The sequence below is a fragment of the Gopherus evgoodei genome, chromosome 9 (genome assembly GCF_007399415.2).
Source record: "Gopherus evgoodei ecotype Sinaloan lineage chromosome 9, rGopEvg1_v1.p, whole genome shotgun sequence".
NCBI classification, from domain to species: Eukaryota; Metazoa; Chordata; order Testudines; family Testudinidae; genus Gopherus; species Gopherus evgoodei.
In genome coordinates this window covers 52,618,007-52,645,683 of record NC_044330.1, presented here as the reverse complement: position 1 = coordinate 52,645,683, position 27,677 = coordinate 52,618,007, and the positions used below count along the sequence as shown (strand labels likewise).

At 47.8% G+C, this 27,677-nt stretch overlaps 1 protein-coding gene across 1 annotated transcript; it reads right to left on the bottom strand.

Annotated features, from left to right (window-relative positions):
- Nucleotides 1-1,037: 1,037 nt before the first annotated feature.
- On the bottom strand, nt 1,038-12,973 carry CFAP410 (cilia and flagella associated protein 410). Its single transcript, XM_030575823.1, is given in 8 exon segments — nt 1,038-2,199; nt 3,027-3,061; nt 3,064-3,119; nt 3,617-3,788; nt 4,658-4,887; nt 8,522-8,568; nt 9,568-9,586; nt 12,837-12,973. Coding segments are annotated over 8 exon segments (765 nt in total). The 5' UTR covers nt 12,914-12,973; the 3' UTR covers nt 1,038-2,070.
- Nucleotides 12,974-27,677: the final 14,704 nt, after the last annotated feature.

Here is a 27,677-nt window from a genome sequence, read left to right as displayed (position 1 = left end):
ACCCCCCGTGAATGGCATGCAGCTCATCATTTCTGCGGGATCTGACACAGAGCAGCTGTGCTCTCTCGTTCTCTGATACACTGGTTCTCTAGTACACTTGCCCCATATTCTAGGCAGGACTGACTATTTTTAGATACCATAAAGGAGGGATTGACTGGGGGAGTCATTCCCATTTTTGCCTTTGCGCCCCCGGCCGACCTCAGCCAGGGGCACTCATGATAGCAGCAGACGGTACAGAATGACAGATAGCCGTCATCTCATTGCCAATTTACAATGGCAGCAGACGGTACAGAACGACTGATAACCATCTCTGCTATCATGCAAAAGCAAATAAATGCTGCTGTGTAGCGCTGCAGTATCGCCTCTGTCAGCAGCATACAGTGACAGTAAAAAAAAGCTGAATGAGTTCCATGGTTGCTGTGCTATGGCATCTGCCAGGGCAATCCAGGGAAAAAGGGCGCGAAATGATTGTCTGCCGTTGCTTTCCCGAAGGAAGGAATGAGTGACGACATTTACCCAGACCCACCCGCAACAATGACTTTTGCCCCATCAGGCACTGGGATCTCAACCCAGAATTCCAAGGGGCGGGGGAGACTGCGGGAACTATGGGATAGCTACAGAATAGCTACCCACAGTGCAACGCTCCGGAAATCGACGCTAGCCTCGGACCATGGACGCACACCGCTGAATTAATGTGCTTAGTGTGGCCGCAAGCACTCGACTTTATACAGTCTGTTTTACAAAACCGGTTTATGTAAAATCAGAATAATCCCATAGCATAGACATACTGATTCTCTGCTCCAACCCTGAGAAATAATCAAAGCAGCTCAGATGTAATAGGTGCATGTGATATTTGCAACAACAGAGTTAGCTATTTACATGGCCAAGTTGGTAGGGCACAGCTGAGGCTGCCTGGATCCTCTCCCCTTCACAGATCCAGAATGAGGTTAGTATGTGTACTGCTTAACAGACTCACTTTGATCACCCCTATTCCAAATACCCTAAATAGCACCAGACATGATTTGACAGACTACATCTAATAGGGACAGCATTTTATTTAGCATTTAATGGTTCTGTACACTTTTAAGAAGTTCAGCCTTGTCAGTAAAGAACAATTCAACCCTCCTGTCTAGGCAGATCTCCTAGCAAACAGTCCCAGCTTGTTTTTGTCTCAATTGCTACCATGGTCAGAAAGCAGAGAAATTTCAGCACACAGGAGAGAGTCATTTACCACCTGGAATCTTGAATTTAGGCTCAGTTGCAACAAGATAATTTTTGGAGTTTACCCCTTTGACTGGACAAGAAGCTGCTGACTAGGAAAGGGTAGGAGTTGAAAATAAACTAACAGTTTGACACTGAGCTTCCAAAACTACACCAAAAATTTAAGAGAGTGATTCTTTTTAGGACGTCCGTTCAGAAGTCTGTTTCTGTGAAACCTCATCTTTATTGGCAGAAGTTGCTTTCAGTCTCCTCCCACTCTTGAAGGCATGGCATAAGCCCTCGCTGTGATACTACACTACCAGAGGCAGAGAAAAGGAACTACAGGGCTTTGCCCAAGCATTACTCTGATAAAGCCACTCTTGGAACAAGCCTAATAGCAATGGCATTTGTAGCTGCTGGGCAGGTCTCTCCTCCGCTCCCTTTCATCAGCACAAGCACAGCTATCTTTCCCCTCCCTTCTTCACCGGTTGCTTTACCCCAGATCACCTTTTTCTGACTCCCTTGTGAGTCCTAGGGCAGCACCGAGTTATGGCTGAATCCATGCAGTCTGTGAGTTATGAGCATAATAGAACCTGTTATGCGGGATGAAAGCATGCTGCAAGATTGGCTCAGAAGCTCCCAGCACAGGCATGGCATGCACAGCCAAGGGGGATGTCATGTGTTACAAGAGTTGGTTTCTTCCTACGGTTAGTACCATCCCCTCCCAGTCCACCCCAGGTAAAGTGCAGCAGGCTCTAGACAGGATTTTACTGTAGCCTGAAGTGCGTGTGGGCAGAACTGGTGCTGCCGGTCTGGTTCCGGTTCTGTGGCCCCAGAAAGTGGCTGCTTTAGAGAATTCTGCAATGGGCACTATCGCTCTTCCTGAAGCTCCTTCTTCTGTAAGGCTTGGAGTCTCTTCCCCACTGTTTGGTGGATGATTTCCAGGCCCTCTGTGTCCAGCTCTTTCATGAGCAGCAGGATAGCACTGAGGATGTTGTTCTGTCAAGACAGGACGGACATTGTTTCTACTGCAGAGGTACAGACTCTGACCCAGAAAGCTGATGGGTCATTTAGGGGCTGATTTTCAACAGTTACTAGATTGTTTTTTGCACCCTTCTAAATTCTCTGCTCCTCTGTCTGTAGGAAGACAGTGCCCTTCTACTGAGAAGGCCACTGCCTTTGGGTGCCAAATCCAAGGCCTGCGGAATAGACATCTGCAGCTCTGTGGACAAGTACCACTGCAGAGATAGAAACAAAATAGACCAAGACCGGTCTAGAACACATTCTGACCTTCCTTTATTCCCTGAGGTGACGGCAATGAGCCCAAGCCACACTCTTGAGTCCCATCCAGGCCAGATACGTGCTCTGTGAAACTTACTCCCATAGAGTAGCATTGCCACCCACTGGCGAGGAAAATCAAGGCCATTATTTTCTATACGAAAGATGGTTATTAAATTGACAGTAGAGATTAACCTATGGTTATCCAACAGGATCAGTCCTGACCCCTTTTCTTATTAATGGCATAACAGTATCATAGATTCACAGGCTAATCTCCAGTGTATGCTCCCCCCAACACCTAAGGATGGATCTCAGGGACTAGCTAGCCACAGCTCAACAGCACTTCTGCCACAAATCAACAGCCTGCAAGACACTTATCCCAAAGATATGTGACCAGCACCCACTTCCCACCCGGGAAGTTCTATGCAGCTTTGGGTGCACCCAAATCTGGTAGTACAAAGTTGTGCATTTTCTGGATCCAGAGATTTATTCTTTAAATTTGCCTGACACATTAGAAAGCAGCAACTTTAGTCTTTAAATACACTCACCCTCTTCTTCCTGCTGCCATCAGTCTCCCTGGGCGAAAGGAGGAAAATTTATCTCTGGGAACAGGCTTCATGCCAAGTTGCTCCCGAATCTTGCTGTGGGGGGAAAAAAAGGCAGTACACAAAATATGAGAGCACCCAGGGCCAGAAAGAGCCTGCCCCCCAGCACTGTCTGGAATGACAGAAACCAATTCCTAATGCTGGAACTAGAGGAGTGATGCTAACTGGGACCACAGACCTGAGTCTACACTGCACATTTGGATAACAGGTGGCACATTTAAAAAGGGTAAGTGAGATAGACCATAATTCACAATTCAATATGAAGATCCCTCCCCTTTCATACATACACATAGCTGATGTACTGCAAAATAGGAAGCAGCCTCTGGAAGGACCTACTCCATATGCACAAGGCCAGGTTCTCAGCTAGTGTACAATCAGCACAGCTCGATTGTCTTCAGCAGTGCTATGTGGATTTGACCAGCTGTGGCCCATGGTATGTTGGGGTTGGTTGTCAGGAGTATTTTTTATAGGATCTCCCATGTGACATACAAGTTTAGCAAAGGAATCCCAACAATTAATAACCGAACCCTCACTTTGTCTCCTCCAGGGTGAAATTCAGATGTTCACTCTTTGGCTCCGTTGTGCACGCAGTGGTACTTGATTCATTGGCCTCTGGGCAGCCATTCTCCAGAACTCGCTTAGCTGGGGGTGCAATGATCTCCTCTCCATCTACCAGGGCCTGTGACAATTCTTCTTCTGTCACAGCTTCCAAAAACATACAAGCACATGTTAGAAGCCCAGTTTGATGCTCTAGGGAATTCTATGACCATGGAAAACAGACCATCGTTCTAATTTGGAATGTATTACTGCAACAAGTAGTATAACAAACTACACACGTGACAGCCTGTACAGTCAGCTTGTATGAGAGCAGGGATATAAGGGATAACCCCCTATCTATCAGCCTGTCTTCATTTCCTCTTTTCTTCTGCAGCAAAGCCTAAGGGGGAAGTCTCTGGCAGTCCTACCTCCTCCATATAAAAAGAGATACTGAAGGAGAGGTTTCACAGGCGTCTCTTGGAGCCCTCCCCTTTTTCCCAGCAGTAAGATCTGCAGATAGAGACTGTGGGATGGATAAGGTCTTGTTTTGACAGCAGAAAATCCCTTTACCAAACAGAACAACATGTCCTACTTTCTTTGACAGTGGGAGCAGAGCCAGTTACAGCATCTGTGTTTTGGAAGAGCAAACGAGAGTCCTGTAACAAACTAGCTGGTGGCACAGTATCTGAGATGATGACTGTGAAGACATTGATCACAAATTCCCTGTGTGGTATTGTTAACTATGCTCTGCAGAGAGCGTAAAGGATAGGACAGTTTGAAAACACTGGCTGAAAACATAGGTAGAGCTACCTGCGCCATTCTGCACAGAGCACTGCTGAGGGAATTACTGTTGTGCTGTCCTTTCCCACACAAGAGCCAACAGAGAGAGTTTCATTACGTAAAGTACTCAGCTGTTCCAGGGTGTGTACACTGAATTTCCAGCAAACGCAACCAAGATTCTCCCTAAGGGTCAGGGCAGTTCAGAACCCTGGTATTTCTGAAGCTTTCCACCACTGACTCTATTCTGAGATTCCCACCTTGGTTGTCAAGCTTCTGAAGGTTGGGGAGGTTTCGCAGCACAGTCATTCTGTAGTGGTGGGGGTCTGGACCACAGCAGGGATTCTCAGACAACCACAGGACCCTCAGCCGGGGCAGGCTTTTCAGATGGAAGAGCTCATTCAGACTCAGGATGCTGTTCTTCCTCAGATAGAGCTCACTCAGGTTCTGGCACTGACTCATTGGTTCCAGGCTGGAGATACTGTTCACACTGGAGAGAAATTACACAGACCTCAGAAATGAGTCTCTGGTTTCCAGCCTTAAAAATTACCAGCTCCACCCTCAATATAATTTTCAGGCAGAAGCAGGACCTCTGCAACACTGCAGCTCTTCAGTCCCCGTTTCTGCATCATCCCTACTTGGAGGAGGCTTTCAGGCTCCCACTGATGGTGCAGTGCATTCTGGGTGCCTAGTTGCCAAACACAAATAGGTTGAGATAACATTTGTTAACAAAAAATAGTTTGCCAACCAGAGAGAGGCCAATTGTGCTACTTTTAGGGCCTTAAAAATACTATCCAGTAGTCAGCTAGCAGAAGCCACATAAACATAGCCAGATTGCTTTCCCCTTCTGAATGCTCCACTTCATCACACTGCTTCTGGAACTCCTCCCCTCCTCTCCCTCCAGTATTTTCCTTTTAATGTTAGCACCATCGCTCATCTCTTGGTCTTGAAAAGACACTTTTGCTGAGCCAGCACTCCTGAGCATGGAGGCTGAGATGGGCTCCACAGGCTCCAGCTTCCAAGGGATAGGTCAGTGGGAAAGAGAAAAGCAGTTTTCAAGAAGGAACTATGTTCATCCTGCTCTTATTTCTCTTTACAGCTTCTCCCCGAGCCATGGCAGCAGGCATCTTCAATGCATGGAATGCTTCAGGACCCAAGCACTGAGTGGGGTGGCTGTGGAGCTATGTAGACATTCCAAGGCAGTGGTGAGCAACTTGTGATCCATCAGGGTAATCCATTGGCAGGCTGCGAGACAGTTTGTTTACACTGAACGTCTGCTGGCATGGCCGCACACAGCTCCCAGTGGCCACGGTTCACCATTCCTGGCCAATGGCAGCTGCAGGACGTGCTGGCCGCTGCCACTTCCCACAGCTCCCATTGCCTGGGAATGGCGCACTATGGCCACTGGGAGCTGTGGGCAACCGTGCCTGCGGATGGTCAATGTAAACAAACTGTCTCGCAGCCCACCAGTGGATTACCCTGATAGGCCACATGTGGTCCGCAGGCCGCAGATTGCCCACCACTGTTCCAAGGTATGGCTGAGACCCAAAGGCAGGGGCTAATTTGGCAGGAGCCAGAGACCTGTTTTGAAGAAGGTAGCAGGTATGTCAGTGGGAGAGCAGGAAAGCAGCAATAAGCAGCTAATGTTAACGAGGCACTTTGAATTAAAATGCCAAGAGGTTTTTCTTTTTGAAAAAGGGAAAGGGGCATAGGGTTACAGAGATGAGCAGACTCCTGGCTCCTCGCTTAATTCTGTAAACACTCTTGCTCACTACAACCATTTATTGGTTGTTATACCCTCTTTCTGCAGAAGTTCCTCATACACACCCAAGAGCAGTTCATGCATGCTCCACACACCAAACGGCTTTAAGGTTAAGATTTTAAAAGCTTCACAGATTTTTCAGTATAGTTTTGCAAGATCTATATTCCAAGGTGCCACAAGAAGCTGAGAGAGAATCCAGAAGAATTTCAACACAAACCTTCTCCAGCCTGGTACAAGTTTCATGACACCGTGTGGGGCCAGCAGACCTACAGAACCCAGTCAGGAACATGGAATAGGATTTAGGTATAAGGGAAAATGTGATGTTGCACTCCATGTTTATGGAAATATGCTTATGAGTGTGACTATAATGTAACTGGAATATGCTTTATACAAAAGGTCTCTTGTAAGATATCATTACAGTGCTTATAATCTACTGAGTGTGTTCAACCTATTTGTATGAATGTATCATTCCTCTGTCTGAAGCTAGAAATATGAAGTATTACTCTGAAGTCCTATTGTAATCATGCAAAGTGTGGGCCATTAATGGTGGCTTTGAATCTTGAGGGCTCCCATTGACTAGGAGATTTGGTTGTGAATGGCTTTGTTTACTTGCAAACCTTCCAAGGGCTGTGCAGGCCAGCCCTGGAAGAATGAAGGCTAGGGTCTCACAAGACATGTGACCACGTCACATAATCCTAGAATCCATCTTAAACCTGGTGCTTTTCCATTTAGAACAGGCCTGCACAACTCGTAAAGCAGTGAGGGCCATATTACTTCAAACGGGCTGAACCCCCCCCGGCCCTGCCAACCCCACCCCCACCGCCACCCAGCCCCCCTGAAACAACACCCCCCAGTGTCACCTGCCCCATGGAAACAAACCCTCCTTCCTCAGTGCTGCCCCACCGAAACAGTGGTATTGAACCTTGGTAATATGTTATAGCGGGCCCCTAAGGTAGTATAATTAAGGTAAAAGAAAACTGTCTTTTTGCTAGAAGTAGAATAAGATCTTCCCCCAACTTTGTAATCAATTGCCCTGTTGAATGAATGAGGTGTGAATGTGGAAGGCGTGGAAGGCAGCACCTCCAGACAGCTGCAACCCTTGGAGAGGTGCTGGGAGCCAGATCAGATCAGAAGAACAGGTCAGCCACTGACTCCTTGCTCACCTCCTCAGCCTCCCTCCCCCGCCACCGGCTCACCTGCCCCCCCACCACTGCCCACCCTCTCGCCTCCTCACCTCCTCAGCCGCCTCCTCCCCCGCCACTATCTCACCTACCTCCCCGCCACTGCCTGCCCACTCACCTCCTCAGCCGCTGGCTCACCTGCCCCCCGCCACTACCTGCCCGCTCACCTCCTCATCCACTGGCTCACCTGCCCCCCGCCACTGCCTGCCCGTTCACCTCCTCAGCTGCTGGCTCACCTGCCCCCATGCCACTGCCTGCCCACTGGGGAAAGGATTGGGCCCAGACTAGGAAGGAGTCTAGTCTGGGAAAGAAGCTTATTGGAACATCTCCGAGGGTGAGATTTACCTGTATTCAGTTTTTTAAATGTATTAGGCTTAGACTTGCATGTTTTTTCTTTATTTTACTTGATGACTTATTTTGTTCTGTCTGTTATTACTTGAAACCACTTAAATCCTACTTTTTATACTTAATAAATTAATTAACCCAGGGTAAGTGATTAATACCTGGGGGAGCAAACAGCTGGGCATCTCTCACTATCAGTGTTATAGAGGGTGGACAATGCAGGAGTTTACCCTGTATAAGCTTTATACAGAGTAAAACAGATTTATTTGGGGTTTGGATCCCAGTGGGAGCTGGCTGTCTGGGTGCTGGAGATAGGTGACTTGCTAAGCAGTTTTTGATTAAAGTCTGCAGCTTTGGAGGCATGGACCAGACCTGGGTCTGTGTTGCAGCCAGCTAGTGTGTCTGGTTCAACAAGGCAGGGGTCTGGAGTCCAAAGCTGGCAGGAAAAACAGGCTCAGAGATAATCTCAGCACATCAGGTGACAGCCCCAAGATGATCTCTGCGACTGAACCCATCCCAGAGACTATGAAGCTTTACACTGCACCTCAAGAGTTATTTCCCCCCAAAATGAATCCTCGCTTCCCACTCCCTCAATACAGAATGCAGGTTTACAGGAAAGACTCAGATAGCCTTGGAAATAAATGCACTCTGCACCTCTGTCCCCGAGGGAACACAGCCTGACTCAGTACTGGAGATCAGGCAGGCAGAGGCATGGTCACAAGGTCAATAAGGAGTACCAAAGTACCAAAGGCAGAATGCTAGATTGTTGTCATCTGCATGACACCGGATTTCCTCTGTTCTATCAGCTGCTGCTCTCAGGCTGGTAGTTTGACACCCACCTGAATGTGATCACTTCAATGTTTGGTAGTTCACGGCATATTGAAATCTAGACAGAGAAAGACACAATAAAGAACTGTACTTTTTCTGAAGATGTCAGTCTATAATCAGGTGCTTATTCATATAGTTCCACTAATGTGCTAGTTGATTTGATACTCTAATGGGTTTAAGTCAATATCAGTCTAACTTGATTGTACACAGGGAGTTTTTTCTGGACCCAACCACTCCGCTTTTTCAGTCCCCAAGCACAATGTAGCCAGTATCTATTCCATCTTCTCCCACCATGCCCAGAAACACAGATAATCAGACGCTCGTATTGTGCATGGAAAATAAGACATGGTTCTGTTCCTCTCCTCCAAATGCTCAGAACATGTGACAAGTATTCACTGTACTGATATGCTTTTGGTGCTGTCAGATCCCCCACCAATACACACACAAAGGGCTCAGCTGTTCTCGCACATGACCTTCCCAACTAAGAGGATCTGTACCCTCAGGGTATGTCAGGTGGGAGGGTGCTTCTGAGTGTGGGTAGACAGACACGCACTAGCTCTAGCATGCTAAAAATAGCAATGTGGCTGTGGTGGCCTGGGCTAGCCACCCAATGGTGACCCAGCATGTTGGAAGGGTTTGTACTTGGGCCAGCAGCTTGAGTCACCATGGCCACACTGCTATTTTTAGTGAGATAGCTCGAGCAGAGCTAGCACGTGGGTCTACCCATTCTAGGAAGCATGCTCCCATTGCAGTGTAGATGTACCCTAAATTAGTCCTCAAGCTCTCACAGCTGTAGAGAGGTGTAAGACTAGCAAGCTCTCTTACTCCCAAGCACATCAAAGGGATACTTGGCTCCCTCCATTCCCAAGTGAGGCAGCAGAGCCCACCCCAACACTTGGCAGCAATTTGCTATGCACTGTATCAATGGCCAGTGCTCTACCAACAAAAAAGAGCCTAGATCTCAAGGAATGTGTCTTAATCACACCTGACTTTACGGAAGTGTTAGAGATTTGTTTGGGGAAGGGGTGATTTTAAGAACTGCAAGAATAGTACTTACATCTGTGAGGCAGCTGCCCCTGCAAGAGAAAAATAAACCATTTTGAATAGTGACAAGAAAGCAGAGAATTAATTTAGAAATATTTTAAACAGAGGCCTTACCGAGTGAAAAGATGCAATGTATGGAAAAAGCCATGGCTGAGTCCAAGAGTGTGTTTTTAAAATGTACGTTATCTTAAAGAACTGGATTCTCAGAGGTGTCTTTTCATTTTTTTGAGCAACAGGGGATACCAGGTATCACAACATTTCCTGTCCCTCCTCCCAATTCTGACCCTTAAGGAACCTCTGCCACCCCAACCATCCTTCAACCACATGGGATGCAAGCTCAAATGGTGCTTTATTCCATAAGGCACTAAATAAAGATTCTGCAAAAGCCCAAATGGGGCACGACAGTTTTATTGCTTCCACTCTCCCCTGTAGTCTCAACTGCATAAAACTATGCTTCCACACACTCAGTAGCTACTCCTTATGAGCATAACATGTGGCTGGAAGGTAAATACATTCCTTCCAGACTGCCAAGACAATTCAGAACCATCTGTCATGTCAGCAAGTGTGAATCCTGCCAGCTCTGACCATACAGCCATGTTTAAACTGTTTTCTGTAGATCATTTTATAATACAGTTTGATCAGCTGATGTGGATAGGACCAAGCTGCGTTCATCATGATTTGGTCCTATCCTCAGCAGCTGGCCAAAGAGTTCAGCGGGGGTTGTGTTTAATTACTCTTAGGAAATCCATGTAGGAGGCACTTTTCCCCTCCTTCCCCACATACAATATTTGGGCAGTATGCATTGAACTGAGTATGAGTTTCATTTCATGTGTGGGATAATTGCACCAGCTAAGGCAACACTAAACACAGATATAGAAACCCAAGAATTCTAAATGCTAAAGGCCATGTTCAACTCTTAATCTTTAAATTGTATTAAATACCCAAAGTCAGGAACATTTAAAGTTAAGGTTCAATTCTCTCAGCAACATCGATTCAGCCACATTGTCAGCCAAAGGAAGCATTTCTTGATTACTCATTGTGCTGTTATGCTGGGAATTTAATACATTTAAAAACCTCAAAGGCAATTTGTCCAAGGAAAATCTGAATCTCAGATTAGAGAGTCTGACAAACTATGACTATCCAAAATAAGACCTGCCCTCATATGTAATTCTGCACTTTCAGGAGAGCACATGCACTCTCTCCACAGTACAAAATAGGATGCAATTGATCTAGTGTAGCCAGAGGAGAATTTTCACTGTCCAGCTCACATTTTGCTAAAGCTTCATTTTTCTGTCATTGATTGAATTTAAACAAAAACAAGCAAGACACACCTCAGCCTCTGTTTTAATCTACCAGGCTGTCAATGCACCTAGGATTATTTAATTACAGAGCAGCAGTTAGTTTCACTGACAGTAAATCCTTTCATTTCACATATCTGATTTGGGCTTTTGCTTATCCTGCACTGGTAAGCAACAGTTTCCCTCAACTGACTTTGTGTGTCTCTTTAGATAGCATGGAAACATGGCCAACATTGCTATGGAATTTTTTTTTAAATTCATATCTTCCTAATTCCAAGGCCAGAAGTGATCATTGTGATCAGCTACTCTGACCTCCTGTATAACACAGGCCACTGAACTTCACCCCAAAAATTTCTAGACCACAATTATTTTACTTGTAAGCAATTATATACTCAAGCTTAACACTGAACATATATAATTTATGATGCATTTATTGAACTATTCTATTGAAGATAGATAAGAATGTCAGTGTGAGTGAAGGAAATGTGTATATCCTCCTGGGTTTGCATTCTGTGAGGAAATAATTGCCAAATTAGGATCAGTAACTACTGATAGCCAGCCAAACAAGTGCGATCATTCCCATAATGCCAATTGTATTACACATGTTTATCCTCAATATGTTTTACAAACATTGCTGGGTAAACTTTATCCTCTTGGGTGCAAAGTAGCCCTGGGGAGAGGGGCTGGCTGATGGGAAGGGTTTGACAGCACTGGCAAGCGTGGGTTCAGAATGAGACCCCATTTGGTCAGGACACTGAATCATCCCCACTCTGGCAGAGAGCATGAACGGTTGGGATTGCTGCTGGGCCTCTCCAGCAATGCCCCAGAATAACCAGCCAGCCACCCTGCTAGTGGAGTCTGCTGGCTTCAGGGTCAGCCAACACACCAGGAGGGGCAATGAATGACCCTTCAGCCCATGGGCCTGTGCCTTCCCCCACCCTGTGTGCCCCTCCCCAGCCCACGGGCCCCCTCTCCCGAATTATCCCACCCACCGCTCAGCCCACCGTCCCCAGCCCATGGGCCTGTGCCTTCCCCCACGCTGTGTGCCCCTCCCCAGCCCACAGGCCCCCTCTCCCGAGTTTCCTCACCCACCGCTCAGCCCACCGTCCCCAGCCCATACTCCGAGTTACCTCATCCCCCCGCTCAGCCCATGGGCCCATACCCCGAGTTACCTCATCCCCCCGCTCAGCCCATGGGCCCATACCCCGAGTTACCCCATCCCCCCGCTCAGCCCATGGGCCCATACCCCGAGTTACCCCATCCCCCCGCTCAGCCCATGGGCCCCCACCCCGAGTTACCCCATCCCCCCGCTCAGCCCATGGGCCCCCACCCCGAGTTACCCCATCCCCCCGCTCAGCCCATGGGCCCCCACCCCGAGTTACCCCATCACCCCCGCTCAGCCCATGGGCCCCCGCCCCGAGTTACCCCATCCCCCCGCTCAGCCCATGGGCCCCCGCCCCGAGTTACCCCATCCCCCCGCTCAGCCCATGGGCCCCCGCCCCGGGTTACCCCATCGCCCCCGCTCAGCCCATGGGCCCCCGCCCCGGGTTACCCCATCGCCCCGCTCAGCCCATGGGCCCATACCCCGAGCTACCCCATCCCCCCGCTCAGCCCATGGGCCCATACCCCGAGTTACCCCATCGCCCCGCTCAGCCCATGGGCCCCCGCCCCGAGTTACCCCATCCCCCCGCTCAGCCCATGGGCCCCCGCCCCGAGTTACCCCATCCCCCCGCTCAGCCCATGGGCCCCCGCCCCGAGTTACCCCATCCCCCCGCTCAGCCCATGGGCCCCCGCCCCGAGTTACCCCATCCCCCCGCTCAGCCCATGGGCCCCCGCCCCGAGTTACCCCATCCCCCCGCTCAGCCCATGGGCCCCCGCCCCGAGTTACCCCACCCCACCGCTCAGCCCACTGTCCCTAGTCCACGGGCCCCCACCCCGCCGGGGGGGGGGGGAGAGGAGAGGCGGGGCCGAGCCGGTCCCTCACCAGCAGTTGAGTTTGCGGACACTGTCCAGCTCAGCAGCCTTGGCGCGGGCCAGCACCGCCTTACGCGTCAGCTTCATAGCCCCGGCCCGGCCGCGCCGCGTCTCCAGGGGCGGGGGCAACGCGGCGGACGCGTCTCCAGGGGCGGGGCCGGGCGCGGCCGCCATCCCAACGCCTCCCCGCTTCCGGCTCCGGGCTGGCAGCGGCTGCGCGGCCTCTGATGTCCCGCCCACTGCCGGGACGGAGGCCGCAGAGGGTCATCCGCAACGCGGGCCAGAACCAGTGTATTCAGGGGCGGGACCAACGCTGCTAATCTCTAGGGGCGGGGCTACTGCCGCCTCCATGGGTGGGTGGGGCTGCTGCGAGGCGGGGATAGCGGTGTGTGGGTGTCCCCTAGTGTAACAGGGAGGGGCTGCCTGGTGCAGGGAGTGGGAGGGTTTGGGATGCCCCCATTATCTGGAGGAGGGGCTGTCTGGTGCAGGGGATGTTGGGGTGCCCCTGTGACCTTCTCTTGGTGTTAGCTGGATGGGTGATCTGCTAGGTCAGGCCAATCCTTGACTCTGGGAGCCAATCTTGTCCTGCTCTGCTGTGAGAACCCCCTCTCCTGGGCTGTTCACCACAGCCTCTGGCATGGCAGCTGCTCCCAGCTACTTGCAAGTGCAAGACAGTAGCCAATATCTCCCGTGCCAGACACAACGCTAGGCACCTCCATCTTGCAGTGTCCAGTTATGCCCACTGGATGCTGCAAGCTTATACGAGTTTGTCAATTTAACAGAGAAATTGACATGTACCAGGCTTGTTATTCCAAGGGGAGTCTCTGACACGCTTCAAACCAAAAGCACTGCTTCAGGTAGAATAAACAAACATCTGTATTAACTATGAAAGATAGATTTTAAGTGGTTATAAGTCAAAGCATAACAAGTTGGATTTGGTTAAATGAAATAAAAGCAAAACACATTCTAAGGTGATCTTAACACCTTCAATGCCCTTACAAACTTAGACGCATTTCACTGCAGGCTGGCTGGTTGCCCTTCAGCCAGGCTCCCCCTGTGATTAGTGCTTCAGTTCCTTGGTGGTGATGTGTGTAGATGGTGGTGGAAAAGAGAGAACATAGCGAACATCTCTCCTTTTTATCATGTTCTTTCTTTCCTCTTGGCTTTGCCCCCTGCCCTTCAGAGTCAGGTGAGCATTACCTCACTGTAGTCCCAAACTGACCAAGGGAAGGGGGGTGACTCACTCGAGAGTCCAACAGATCCTTTGTTCTGCCTGGGCCAGTGTCCTTTGTTCCTATGAGGCTGGGCTGGGCTTGTCCCATCCATGCCCTGATGAGGGGTGAAAGTGTCACACTCCCTTTAAAGGGGGAGAGGCTGTCTGGTGCAGGGGATGGTGGTTTTGGGGTGCTTCCAGTTACAGGGGTGAGGGGCTGCCCGGTGCAGGGGATGGGGGTGTTTGGGTGCCATTAGTAAAGCAGGAAGGGGTTGCCCAGTGAAGAGGTGGTAGTGTATGGGGTTCCCCCATTATAGGGGGAGAGGAGCTGGATGGGGGTGTTGGGGTACTCCCAATATAGGGGAAAAGTGCTGCCCGAGGCAGGGGTGGTGGTGAATGGGGTGCCCCCAGTACAGTATGGAGGGAATGCCTAGTTCAGCACCTCCAATATGTCCCTCCCCTTCTCCCTTCCCCCCTCCCCCCCCCTCGCTGTAAGGGGTGCTCCCCAGAAGCCTCAAGTTTGGACAAATGAAGGTCATTGCTCAGTTCTGTATGAGAGTTTAGCTAAGGCAATTGTCAAATGTGAGTGCAATTCTCACTGCTGTCAGTTGGCATAAACTATGCTTACTGCAGGGCCTCACATCATATCTAGGCACTTAGCTAACTTCTGCTTCGTTTAACAGGGTGTAAGTGGATGTCACAATTAAAGGATAAGCTGTAGCAGCAGTAGATGAATCTAATGATCTGGGATCACATATCTCCAGCCAAGGAGGCTGTTCAAAGGAAATTGGAAGAAAACTAGGGATTGCTAACTCAGCTGTGACCTTCTTTAAGAAGTTTGGGAAAACTGTGGCATCTTGTAATGTATGAAGGTGTGACTGATGCAAAGCCTAGTTTTTTCCATAGCTATTTATGGATGTGAATCACAGGAAGTTAGAGCTGCTGACAAACAAAACTTGGAGCTTTTGAAATACGGTGCTGGTGAAGATATTGCATATTTCCTGGATGGAAAAAAAGGCCAATGCCTATGTTGGAATATTACTGGAGAGAAGCAGCCCTTGATTTCAGAAATCAACAGATGCAAATTTACATACTTTAGTCACATTATGCCTATAGCTGGAAATAATCTTAAAACAGTTATTACTGACAGAATGGTGAAGGGACTTCATAGTAGAGGACAACCAGCAAGGAGATGGATGGACAGTGTGCAGCAAGATCATTGCAAAGTTAGCTGCTGAACACTTGAAGTTAGCGATGGCTAACAAAGTCTTCAGAAAATTGTGTTATGGTGTTACTAATATTCAGTCATGAATAAATGGATTTCCCTGCTTGCCTAGTATATGATGTGTAAACTATAAAATAGTTATATTTCTCATATCTTAACTGCAATTCTTATTTTACCGTCCCTTGCAAATTTAATAATTTGTACATATTGCATTTGTTTATAAGGCACTGATCAACATCATTTAAAATACCACTCCCAGCAGAGAGCCCCAAGACACTCCACTCATTAGCTGCCATGAATAGCACCTACCCTAACTCCAACCCTCTTCTTTCTACCTATGAGCCCTTTTATTTGTCCATCTTAATTTACTACCTAAAACATACTGAGAGAGTTTGTCATAACTCCATAAAGCTGTCAGCTTCACACAGAATTGGGGGCTGGCTTAACAGTCATGTAGGCTGAAGTTTTCTGTTGATCCATAGAACAGTGACAGCACAAGGAGCAGCATCATTGCAAGCTTCACACAGAATGGTAAGGGAAAGCTGATCAGAGGAAAATCCTGCTGGTAGCAGCGTACAGAGAGTTCTGACGGGTGGGAGAAGGTTTCTTTGGGAGCACAGGAAAAGCCAGCAAATTCAATTCAACTTTTCCCTTCAAAAAATGCAAGAACTTTTGGAATCTGCATATTCCCGTTTATTGAAGCAGAGCAGTCGCATGACCTCGCAGCTCAGCCTGGAGGAGATAACTAGACCAGACACTCACTGCTAGCCGTGATAAAAGAAGATAATTAATAGAAGACTCAGACATAAGTAAGATTTGCCTAAGTGATCATTTTCCAAATGCTCTGTACAGATGATGAGCTGAGCTGAGGGCTGTTCCTCCCAACTTTGTGCCTGACACCAAAATTCTTCGTGTTGCTTCCTTTCATTAGAACCCTGGATAATGCCCTTTCAAGTCTGGTATCTCTCATAATAGCCAACAGAGGCAGACTCCTGATCACTTTGACCTCGGCTCTGTGTGACTTAGGTGTTTAGGAATAATGTACTTTCCATTTTTTCTAAAGTATGTTAAAAATAATTACACTTAGATTTTCCTTTCCCTGAGCTGTAACAACGTCTCAAAACAATCTTATTGATGTTCACATAGGGTCTGATCCACAGTTAATTAAAGTCAGCGGAAAAACTCCCACAGGTATCAGTGAGGTTTGGATCAAAGCTGCGGTGTTTCTGTTGTAGCTATTTTCTACATTTGGGGAGTGGGTTGACAACATGAGCAGACAAGTTCCTAGTTGTTCCTATTTTCTGCTAGTTTTTTCTTCAGGAACACTCCAGGACTTCGCTTCCCTGGGGTGAAGGAGACCTGTAGGCTAGTTTAGGACTGGGATGCCTCTTGTCAGAGAGCGAGACTATCAGATTTTGGTGCGGGAGTTTGGGCTGAGCACTCTCAAACCCAGTGGTTCCCTTTAGATTAGGTTTGATGGTTTTAATGAGCACCCTTGTACGCCCTGCCCGCTTGTTTGTGGCTGTTAATTGCACTGCTCTTCTGTTACTGTTAATCTTATAAAATATTTACATGATGCAATATACCAGAACTTCAGTCAGAGATGACTCCCATGCCATTGGTGACCACACAAAACAGAGTGGTGCCAGGGAAAGGGCCTTTAAATGGGAGAATGCGACGGAGCGTTGTGGAGGACAGAGCCCATTCTAAGCAAATTGAAATCTTTGAAGAAATTAAATGCTAGCCTGTAGCTCTCAGCCACTGAGAAGAATGGAAAAACACAGAAAAGAATGGAAAGTTTTCTATCCTGCAGAAAAGTAGGACAGAGTCTATAAGTGGGCAGGGTCTCTCTCTGATACTGGTTTCAGAGTAGCAGCCATATTAGTCTGTATCAGCAAAAAGAACAGGAGTACTTGTGGCACCTTTGAGACTAACAAATTTATTTGAACATAAGCTTTCATGGGCTAAAACCCACTTCATTGGACGCATGCAGTGGAAAATACAGTAGGAAGATATATATATGTATACACAGAGGACATGAAAAAATGACTGTTGCCATGCTAACTATAACGAGAGTAATCCGTTAAGGTGGGCTATTATCAGCAGGAGAAAAAAAACACAAACTTTTGTAGTGATAATCAGGATGGCCCATTTCCAACAGCTGACAAGAAGGTGTGAGTAACAGCAGGGGAAAAAAACAATTAACGTGGGGAAATAGTTTTACTTTCTGTAACGACCCATCCACTCCCAGTCTTTATTCAAGCCTAATTTAATGGTGTCCAGTTTGCAAATTAATTCCAGTTCTGCAGTTTCTTGTTGGAGTCATTCAATTACAGACCTCAAAGTCACAATACTCCAACAAAAAACTTCAAAACCAGACTCTCACAAAAGCCACAGATTCCCATGAAACAGGAAGGGTGAAGGCATAGATCTCTGCAGGATTCCCCCACAGGGCCCCAAGGTAGGAGAGCAATTGCTTCAAACTCCCCTCTGCTAGGAAATGTTGGACACACATAGCACAGAGCTCTCCTCTTACTCTGCTCTGAACTTATGTGTTCTCACACCTCTCTCCAGGCTTCCTTTGAACTAGTTTAATGACACAGGAATATGAACGGCCCCACTGGGTCAGACTATGGTCCATCTAGTCAGTATCCTGTTTTCTGACAGTGGTCAGTACCAGATGCTTCATAGGGAATGTACAGAATAGAGCAATTATTGAGTGATCCATCCCCACCATCCAGTCCCAGCTTCTGGCATTTGGAAGTTCAGGGACACCCAGAGCATGGGGTTTCATCCCTTGACCATCTTAGCTGAAAGCCATTGATGGATCTATCCACCATGAATTTATCTAATTCTTTTTTTAATCCAGTTATACTTTTGGCCATCACAACATCCCCTGGCAACGAGTTAATTGTTGCTTTGTATGAAAAATATTTCCTTTTGTTTTTATTAAACCTGCTGCCTCTTAATTTCACTGGGTAACTCCTGGTTCTTGTACTGTCGGAAAAGGTAATAACACTTTTTCCTACACCATTCATGATTTTATAGATCTCTAGCATATCCCTCTTAATCATCTCTTTTCTAAGCTCAACAGTCCTAATCTTTTTAGTATCTCCTTGTGTGGAAGCCATTCCATACCCTTGATCATGTTTGTTGCCCTTCTCTGAGCCTTTTCTAGTTCCGCTATTTCCTTTTTGAGATGGGGCAATGAGACCTGTAAAAAGTATTCCAGGTGTGGGCGTGTCATGGATTTATATAGTGGCATTATGATATTTTTTGTCTTATTATCAATCACTTTCCTAACGATTCCTAACATTCGTTAGCTTTTTTGACTGCAGCTGTGCATTGAGCTGAAGTCATGGTGACTCCAAGATCTCTTTCTTGGTGGTAACAGCTAATTTAAACCCCATCATTTTGTATGTATTATTTTGAGAGATCCCTTTGTAACTCTTCACGGTCAGCTTTGGATTTAACTATCTTGAATAATTTTGTAACATCTGCAAACTTCACTTTACAGTTCACCTGCTTTTCCAGGTGATTAATGAACAGCACGGGTTCCAGTTCAGATTTTTGGAGGACCCCACTGTTTACCTCCCTCCATTGTGAAAACGAACCATTTACTCCTGCCCTTTGTTTCCTATATTTTAATCTGTTACTGATCCATGAGAATCCAACTACTCTATATCTTCTGAAGCACCCTTGTCCACGTGCTTGTTGACACCCTGAAAGAAATTGAATAGATTGGTGAGGCATGACTTCCTTTTGTAAAAGCTGTGCTGACCCTTCCCCAGCAACATGTGCATCTACATGTCTGACAATTCTGTTCTTTTCTATAATTTCAACCGATTTGCCAGGTACTGAAGTTAGGGTCACCAGCCTGTAATTGCCAGGATCACCTTTAGAGCCCTTTTTAAAAATTAATGTTACATTAGCTATCATCCAGTAACCTGGTACAGAGTCTAGTTTCAGTAATAGGTTACATACAACACATAGTAGTTTTGCAGTTTCATATCTGAGTTCCTTCAGAACTCTTGGGAGAATACCATCTGGCCCTGGTGACTTATTACTGTTTAATTTATCAGTTTATTCTAAAACCTCCTCTACTGGCACATCAATGTGGGAGAATACTTGGGATTTGTCACCTGAAGAGAATAGCTCTGATGTGGGGACCTCCCCCACATCCTCTGTCGTGAAGATTGATGCAAAGAATTAATTTAGTTTCTCTGCTATGTCTTTACCTTCCCTGGGTGCTTCTTTGGCACCTTTGTCATCTAGTGCCCCCACAGCTTGTTTGGCAGACTTCCTGCTTCTAATGTATTTTAAAAATTCTTACTGTTAGTTTTTGCATCTTTAGCAAGTTGCTTCCTAAATTCTTTCTTGGCCTGCCTTATTATACTTTATCACTTAACCTGCCAGAGTTTGTGCTCCTTGCTATTAGCCTCACTAGGTTTTGACTTCCAGTATCTTTCTGGTAAGGATTATTATTGATATTATTGTTTTATTAAGTCAGGGGTCTCACATTTCCTAGCTTGTGTAGCTGAGCCCAGTGCACATACCAGGGGCTTCTTGCATCCCTCCTTTTCCTCCACCCTCTCTGCAACTCCCCCCAACCTTCCTCTTGCCTGGGGGTCTAGTGTTGCCAACTTTCTAATTTCTGAAAACTGGACACTGCAGCAGGAATGCTGGAACCTCCCCCTGCCCTGCCTCTTATCTGGATGCCCGGCCCCCTGCTCGCTCTTCTCCACCCCTCCCCTGACACTTGCTGCTCCCTCCTCTCCACCTCTCTCCCACCACCACGGGAACTGCAGCTGCTGGCACGAAGCCTGCCTGCTCATGAGATGCAGGTAGGAGGTGGTCCTGGCTGAGCAGGGACAGGTGTGGGTTGATGATCCATACCTCCTCCTACCCCCACCCTCCCTACAGTAACCGGACTTTTGGTGTCTGGTCAGTACATCTGACTGGACACTGTACAGGTTCCTGTTTGACTGGACTTTCTGATCAAAAACTGAACACCTGGCAACCCTAGTCTGTGTGTCTCCTCATTTTCTCCTCCCCCCACCCCCCCATACTGAGGTCCTGCATTCTCCCTCCCTGCCTAGGCCAGGGGCTGTGTGCCCAGCTCCATTCCTCACCTTGCTCCCCCATCATCTTCTTTCCACCTGGGTGATAAATCATTCAGAGTATCAATGTAATAAATGCTATTGGGGGGATGAAACTCTATTGGGAATAGTGTTATGCTGGAAGGTGTCAATTGGTGCCATTAGTTTATCTATAGACAATTGCACAGGTATTTGCAGCTGTGGCTATGCTAATCAGATGGCAGGGGCACCATTTCTCCCCCTTTTGTTTTTCTAATTTCCCCAAAAATCAGTTGAGCTCTGCCCAATTATGCCTAGAGCATTCTCTGAAATTTTGGCATTGATTGGATGTGGTGTTCCAAAGTTACCACGTTATAGACAGACGTTCGGATAGAGAAATGCCATCAAGCTGGGAGTAAGACCTTCACCAGATCAGCCAGAGAGGTGCATAGAACCATGATAACAATAAACTCTCAATTCTTATGCTTCATGAGAGCTAAGAACAGAACTGAATATTCCCAATGCAGTTGCACCAGAACCGTTTACAGCCAGAGCTAATGTTTATTGGACTCAGTGGAAAGATTCCACATAGAAGAACTATTTCTCCCCTGCTCTGTGATGTGACGCTTCTCCACAAACTCAGCCCTTAACTATTGGCTGTACATACTGTATTGCCAACATATGGTTGTTTTGTTGTCCACTGTCACCCATCTGTCTCCTTTGGCAGTACTGGCTCAGCTTTCTCTCTTGCAGCGCGTAGCTGTGTTTCGGAGTGTGCAGGTGTCCAAGGTGAATTGCTGCATTATGTCTCAGTTCTCTCTGGTCAGGAGGAGGAATGGGCAGGCTGGGGAGGGGCTATGATGCCATGGGCAGCGTAGAGGCAAAGGTGGCTCTAACTTCCAAGGGAACCTCCAGGCTTGGGCCCAGGCTTCGGTAGGGCGGCAGGCGAAAAACCTCACCAATGGACAAAACAATCCATTGCTGGTGGAGATTGTCAGCACCTCCCGCCAGAGGAGGAGAGCAGCTGTCCTAAGGAACTGCTGGGATCACCTGCCTAAGAACCACATCTGTGCTGACCGAGCTGATCTCCTTGCCCTGCGGCTCCCTGTGCTGGCGTACTGTCATAGGCTGCAGTATCGTGGGGAAGGGAGGGAGGCAGTACACTTGATAGGTCTGAACCACACCCTGGCACCCCAATCCCTAACCCTGCTCTGCCCCAAATGCCCCTGAAAGGAGGCAGACTCTGAAGCCTGCCAGGATGGGCAGCTATCGGGGCAGGGGGCGGGGGGGGGGGAAGGGCTCTGAGAGGCCAAGGGAAACAAGCTCTGGGGTCACAGATGCAGACATGACCCACGCTCAACAACTTTTTCCCACAACTCACCAACATCCCCCCATTCCTCTAGAGTGGGCCATAAACCACTTGCTTGCACCAATGCCCCAGCCTTGTACCGTCCCTGGCTAATTACTGCCCCAGCACCAGCTGAGTCTGACATGAGCAGGATGTCAGGATGCTGAGTACCCTGCACTTTCAGCTCAGCACTAGCTCTCACAAAAGCTGGATCATTACACAGATTGAATCTATTCCCTCCCCCATGTTAAGTATTCTCAAACCTTTTTGTCAACTGTCTGAAATTGGCCATCTTGATTATCACTACAAAAGTTTTTTTTCTTCTGCTGATTATAGCTCATAATTAATTAGCCTCTTAGAGTTGGTATGACAACTTCCACCTTGTCACGTTCTTTATATGTATATATATCTTCTTACTATATGTTCCATTCTATGCATCTGATGAAGTGGGCTGTAGCCCACGAAAGCTTATGATCAAATAAATTTGTTAGTCTCTAAGGTGCCACAAGTACTCCTGTTCTTTTTGCGGATATAGACTAACGCGGCTGCTACTCCCATGAAACAGGAAAGATGAAGGCATAGATCTCTTCAGGATTCCCCCAGAGGGCCCCAGCGTAGGAGAGCAATTGCTTCAAACTCTCCTCTGCTAGGAAGGATTGGACATACTTATGAGCAGTTCAGTGTCCCCTGCTAATGATGATTGAACTGCTGCCAACAAATTCTGTGTTCATCGCCTTAAGCTGGGTAAAGGCCTTTTGACACTCATCAGTCCACTTAACGGCATTTGGCTGGGTCTTTTTGGTCAGGTCGGTCAACGGGGCAGTGATTTGGCTGTAGTGTGGTACAAATCGCCTGTAGTATCCGGCCAAGCCTAAGAAGGATTGGACCTGTTTCTTTGACCTTGGGACAGGCCACTTTTGGATAGCATCCACCTTGGCCTGTAGGGGGTTTATGGTTCCTCGACCCACCTGGTGCCCCAGGTAAGTCACTCTGTTTTGGCCTATTTGACACTTTTTGGCCTTAACAGTTAGTCCTGCCTGCCTGATGCGCTGAAAGACCTTTTCCAGGTGTAGTAGGTGTTCGGGCCAGGAGTCTGAAAAAATGGCCACATCATCGAGGTAGGCAACTGCAAATTCTCCCAGTCCAGCTAGTAGACCATCTACCAGCCTCTGGAAGGTGGCGGGTGCATTTCGAAGGCCGAAAGGAAGGACATTGAATTCATACACCCCCGCATGGGTGACGAATGCTGACCTCTCCTTGGCAGGTTCATCTAGCGGTACTTGCCAGTACCCCTTGGTTAAGTCTATTGTAGAGATGAACTGGGCACATCCCAACTTCTCCAATAGCTCATCGGTGCGTGGCATTGGATAGTTGTCCGGACGAGTTACCGCATTTAGCTTACGGTAGTCCACGCAAAAGCGTATTTCCCCATCTGGTACCAGAACCACTGGAGATGCCCATGCACTGGTAGATGAGTGGATTATACCCATCTGTAGCATGTTCTGGATCTCCCGTTCTATAGCAGCTTGGGCATGAGGAGACACCCGGTAGGGTGGGGTTCTGATTGGGTGAGCATTACCTGTATCAATGGAGTGGTATGCCCGTTCAGTCCGTCCTGGGGTGGCTGAGAACAATGGGGCGAAGCTAGTGCACAGCTCCTTAATTTGTTGCCGCTGCAGACGTTCCAGGGTGGTTGAGAGGTTCACCTCTTCCACGCCACCGTCTTTTTTTCCGTTGTAGTAGACACCGTCAGGCCACTCAGCATCATCTCCCTGGACTGTAAACTGACAAACCTGTAAGTCTCTGAAATAGAAAGGCTTGAGAGAATTAACATGGTACACTTTAGGCTTTAGTGAGGAACTGGGAAATGCTATGAGGTAGTTTACAGCTCCCAGGCGCTCTTGGACCGTGAATGGCCCTTCCCATGATGCTTCCATCTTATAGGCCTGTTGCGCCTTCAAGACCATAACCTGGTCTCCTACCTGGAAAGAACGTTCTCTGGCATGTCTGTCATACCAGGCCTTTTGCTCTTCCTGAGCATCCTTTAGGTTCTCTCTAGCAAGGGCTAAAGAGTGTCGGAGGGTGCTTTGTAGGTTGCTTACAAAGTCCAGAATGTTAGTTCCGGGAGAAGGCGTAAACCCCTCCCTTTGCTGCTTCACCAACTGTAATGGCCCCTTAACTTCGTGACCATACACAAGTTCAAATGGTGAAAACCCTAAACTGGGATGTGGTACAGCCCTGTAGGCAAACAGCAACTGCTGCAACACTAGGTCCCAATTATTGGAGAATTCGTTGATGAATTTTCGTATCATGGCCCCCAAAGTTCCATTGAACCTTTCCACCAGGCCATTGGTTTGATGGTGGTACGGGGTGGCAACCAAGTGATTCACCCCATGAGTTTCCCACAGTTTTTCCATGGTCCCTGCCAGGAAATTAGACCCTGAATCTGTAAGGATGTCAGAGGGCCAACCTACCCTGGCAAAGATGTCTGTTAGGGCCAGGCACACAGTGTTAGCCCTGATGTTGCCTGGAGCTACTGCTTCTGGCCATCGGGTAGCAAAGTCCACTAAAGTCAGTACGTACTGCTTTCCTCTGGGCGTCTTTTTTGGGAAAGGGCCCAGAATATCCACAGCTACTCGCTGAAATGGGACCTCAATTATGGGGAGTGGCTGGAGAGGGGCCTTGACCTGGTCTTGAGGCTTTCCCACTCTTTGGCATACCTCACAAGACCGGACATACTTGGCAACATCCTTGCCCATCCCCTCCCAGTGGAAGGACTTCCCCAACCGGTCCTTGGTTCTGTTCACCCCAGCATGGCCACTGGGATGATCATGGGCTAAGCTTAAGAGCTTCCCCCGGTACTTAGTTAGAACTACCAACTGTTTTTGCGGCTGCCATTCTTCCCGGTGTCCACCAGAAAGAATTTCCTTGTATAAAAGTCCTTGGTCTATAACAAACCGGGATCGATTAGAAGAGCTGAGAGGTGGTGGGGTGCTCCGTGCCGCCGCCCACGCTTTCTGAAGGCTGTCATCTGCTTCCTGCTCAGTCTGGAACTGTTCCCTTGAGGCTGGGGTCACCAGTTCTTCCTCAGACTGTGGACTTGGGCTTGGTCCCTCTGGAAGCGATGTAGGTGATGGGGTTGTTTCCGTTGCTGGTGAACCACTCTCCGCTGGTGCACCTGAGAGTATTTCAGGCTCTGGCTGAGCCTTTTGGGTATGGCTGTCTGTTGCTTCTGCCAGTTCTGGCTCGCTGGCGTCCACTGGCGTTGAGTTTGAAGATGGGGTTGCAATCGCTGGTGCTGGTTGCTGTTCCAGTTCCGGGCCTGGGACTGGAGATGCTGTGGCTGTTTCAGTGGTAAGCATGGAATCCGGGTCCACTACCTCTGTCTGGGTCTCTGGTAACACAGACGGGGCCTCTGTGGACGGCTCAGGAACAGGAATGGGTCTGGAAGCTTGCCTGGTTTGGCTACGGGTAACCATTCCCACTCTCTTGGCCCGCCTCACCTGGTTGGCCAAGTCTTCCCCCAGTAGCATGGGGATAGGATAATTGTCATAGACTGCAAAAGTCCACATTCCTGACCAGCCTTTGTACTGGACAGGCAGTTGAGCTGTAGGCAAGTCTACAGCTTGTGACATGAAGGGGTAAATTGTCACTTTGGCCTTTGGGTTGATGAATTTGGGGTCAACGAAGGATTGGTGGATAGCTGACACTTGTGCCCCCGTGTCTCTCCACGCAGTAACCTTCTTTCCGCCCACTCTCAAATTTTCCCTTCGCTCCAAGGGTATTTGAGAGGCATCCGGGCCTGGGGATCTTTGGTGTGATGGTGGTGTAATGAATTGCACTCGCATGGTGTTCGTGGGACAGTTGGCCTTGATATGTCCCAGTTCATTACACTTAAAGCATCTTCCATCTGATGGGTCACTGGGCTGAGGTGAGTTACTGGAGACTGGTGAGGTGGAAGGGTAGGGTGTCTGTGGCTTTACTTGGGTGGTATGTGGGGTCTTTGGCTGTCCTCGGTTGTAGGGTTTATGCCCCCTGGGGTAATCGTTCCCCTTGACAGTAGCTTTCTTGCTTTCTGCCAGTTCCATCCATTTGGCTCCAATCTCCCCCGCCTCAGCGATATCTTTGGGTTTTCCATCTTGTATGTACCGTGTGATGTCTTCAGGAACACCATCCAAGAACTGCTCCATTTGTATGAGGAGGTTCAGTTCTTCCAAGGTTTGAATGTTGTTTTCTGTTATCCAGGCCTCATAGTTTTTTGCAATGTAGTAGGCGTGTTTGGGAAATGACACCTCTGGTTTCCACTTTTGGGTTCTAAAGCGCCGACGGGCATGATCTGGGGTTATCCCCATCCTGTATCTGGCCTTGGTTTGAAAAAGTTTATAGTCATTCATTTGCTGCTTAGGCATTTCAGCTGCCACCTCTGCTAAAGGTCCACTGAGTTGTGGCCTTAATTCTACCATGTACTGGTCTTCGGGGATGCTGTACCCAAGACAGGCTCTTTCAAAATTTTCCAAGAAGGCCTCGGTGTCATCACCTGCCTTGTAGGTGGGAAATTTCCTGTGCTGTGGAGCAATAATTGGCGCCGGGTTGTTAGGGTTGGCTGGCACATGCAGCCCAGCTTTTGCCAAGTCCAGTTCATGTTTTCTCTGTTTTTCCTTCTCTTCATTCTCTTTTTGTTGTTTTTCCATTTCTTTTTGTTGTTTTTCCATTTCTCGGCGGTGGGCCACCTCTTCTTCTTCTAGTTTTCTTTTGTGTGCTGCCTCTTTGGCCGCCTGTTCTCTTTGGAAGGCTGCCAGTTTGATGCTTTCTTCCTTTTCTTTCAGCTCCATCTCTTTTTGTTTTATTTCTAGTTCCTGTTTGTGTTTTTCCATCTCTCGCCTGTGTTCAGCTTCTTTGAAATGCCCTTCAGCCTCCATTTTTGTCTTGGTAGACATGGTTCCTGTTTTCTTGTGTTGGGGTGCCCTCCGGTGTTTCTCTTCTGAACTGCAGGCTCTCTGTTGCCTCCTGAAGTCTGCCTAGCAACAGTGCCTTTAGCTAATCTTCAATGTTAAGTAAACCTGAAAAACCACTTTATTTGCATTTATATAGTGCTGGTATGACTCTCAATGGGAGTGCTATTGTGTGACAAAAGACTCGTGATAGCCCTTAACGACTTCTTGCTTAACATGCAAGCCACAAACTGCCAGAGAGAGCAGAAAAAAAAATTCTCTCTGGTTCCCTTTTAAAACCAAACTGCTTCTCTCTGCTAAAAAGCCCTTAGCAGAGAAAAGAAAAATATAATATTCCTACTGGCTTCTGGATTCTGTCTATTTCACACCACTGCTACACCATATCATAACCTTAGTCCCAGATTTGGACCTTAGCGTCCAAAATATGGGGGTTAGCATGAAAACCTCCAAGCTTAGTCACCAGCTTGGACCTGGTACTTGCTGCCACCACCCAAAAAATTAGAGTGTTTTGGGGCACTCTGGTCCCCCCGAAAAACCTTCCCTGGGGACCCCAAGACCCAAATCCCTTGAGTCTCACAACAAAGGGAAATAATCCTTTTTCCCTTCCCCCCTCCAGGTGCTCCTGGAGAGATACACAGACACAAGCTCTGTGAATCCCAACAGAGTGACTCCCTGAAGTAAAGAAAAACTCCAACAGGTCTTAAAAGAAAGCTTTATATAAAAAAGAAAGAAAAAATACAAATGGTCTCTCTGTATTAAGATGATACAATACAGGGTCAATTGCTTAAAAGAATATTGAATAAACAGCCTTATTCAAAAAGAATACAAATCAAAGCACTCCAGCACTTATATTCATGCAAATACCAAAGAAAAGAAACCATATAACTTACTATCTGATCTCTTTGTCCTTACACTTAGAAACAGAAGATTAGAAAACAGAACTACTTCTCCAAAGCTCAGAGAAAGCAGCCAGCCAGAAAACAATGACCTCAGACACACAATTCCCTCTACCCAAGTTGAAAAAATCTGGTTTCC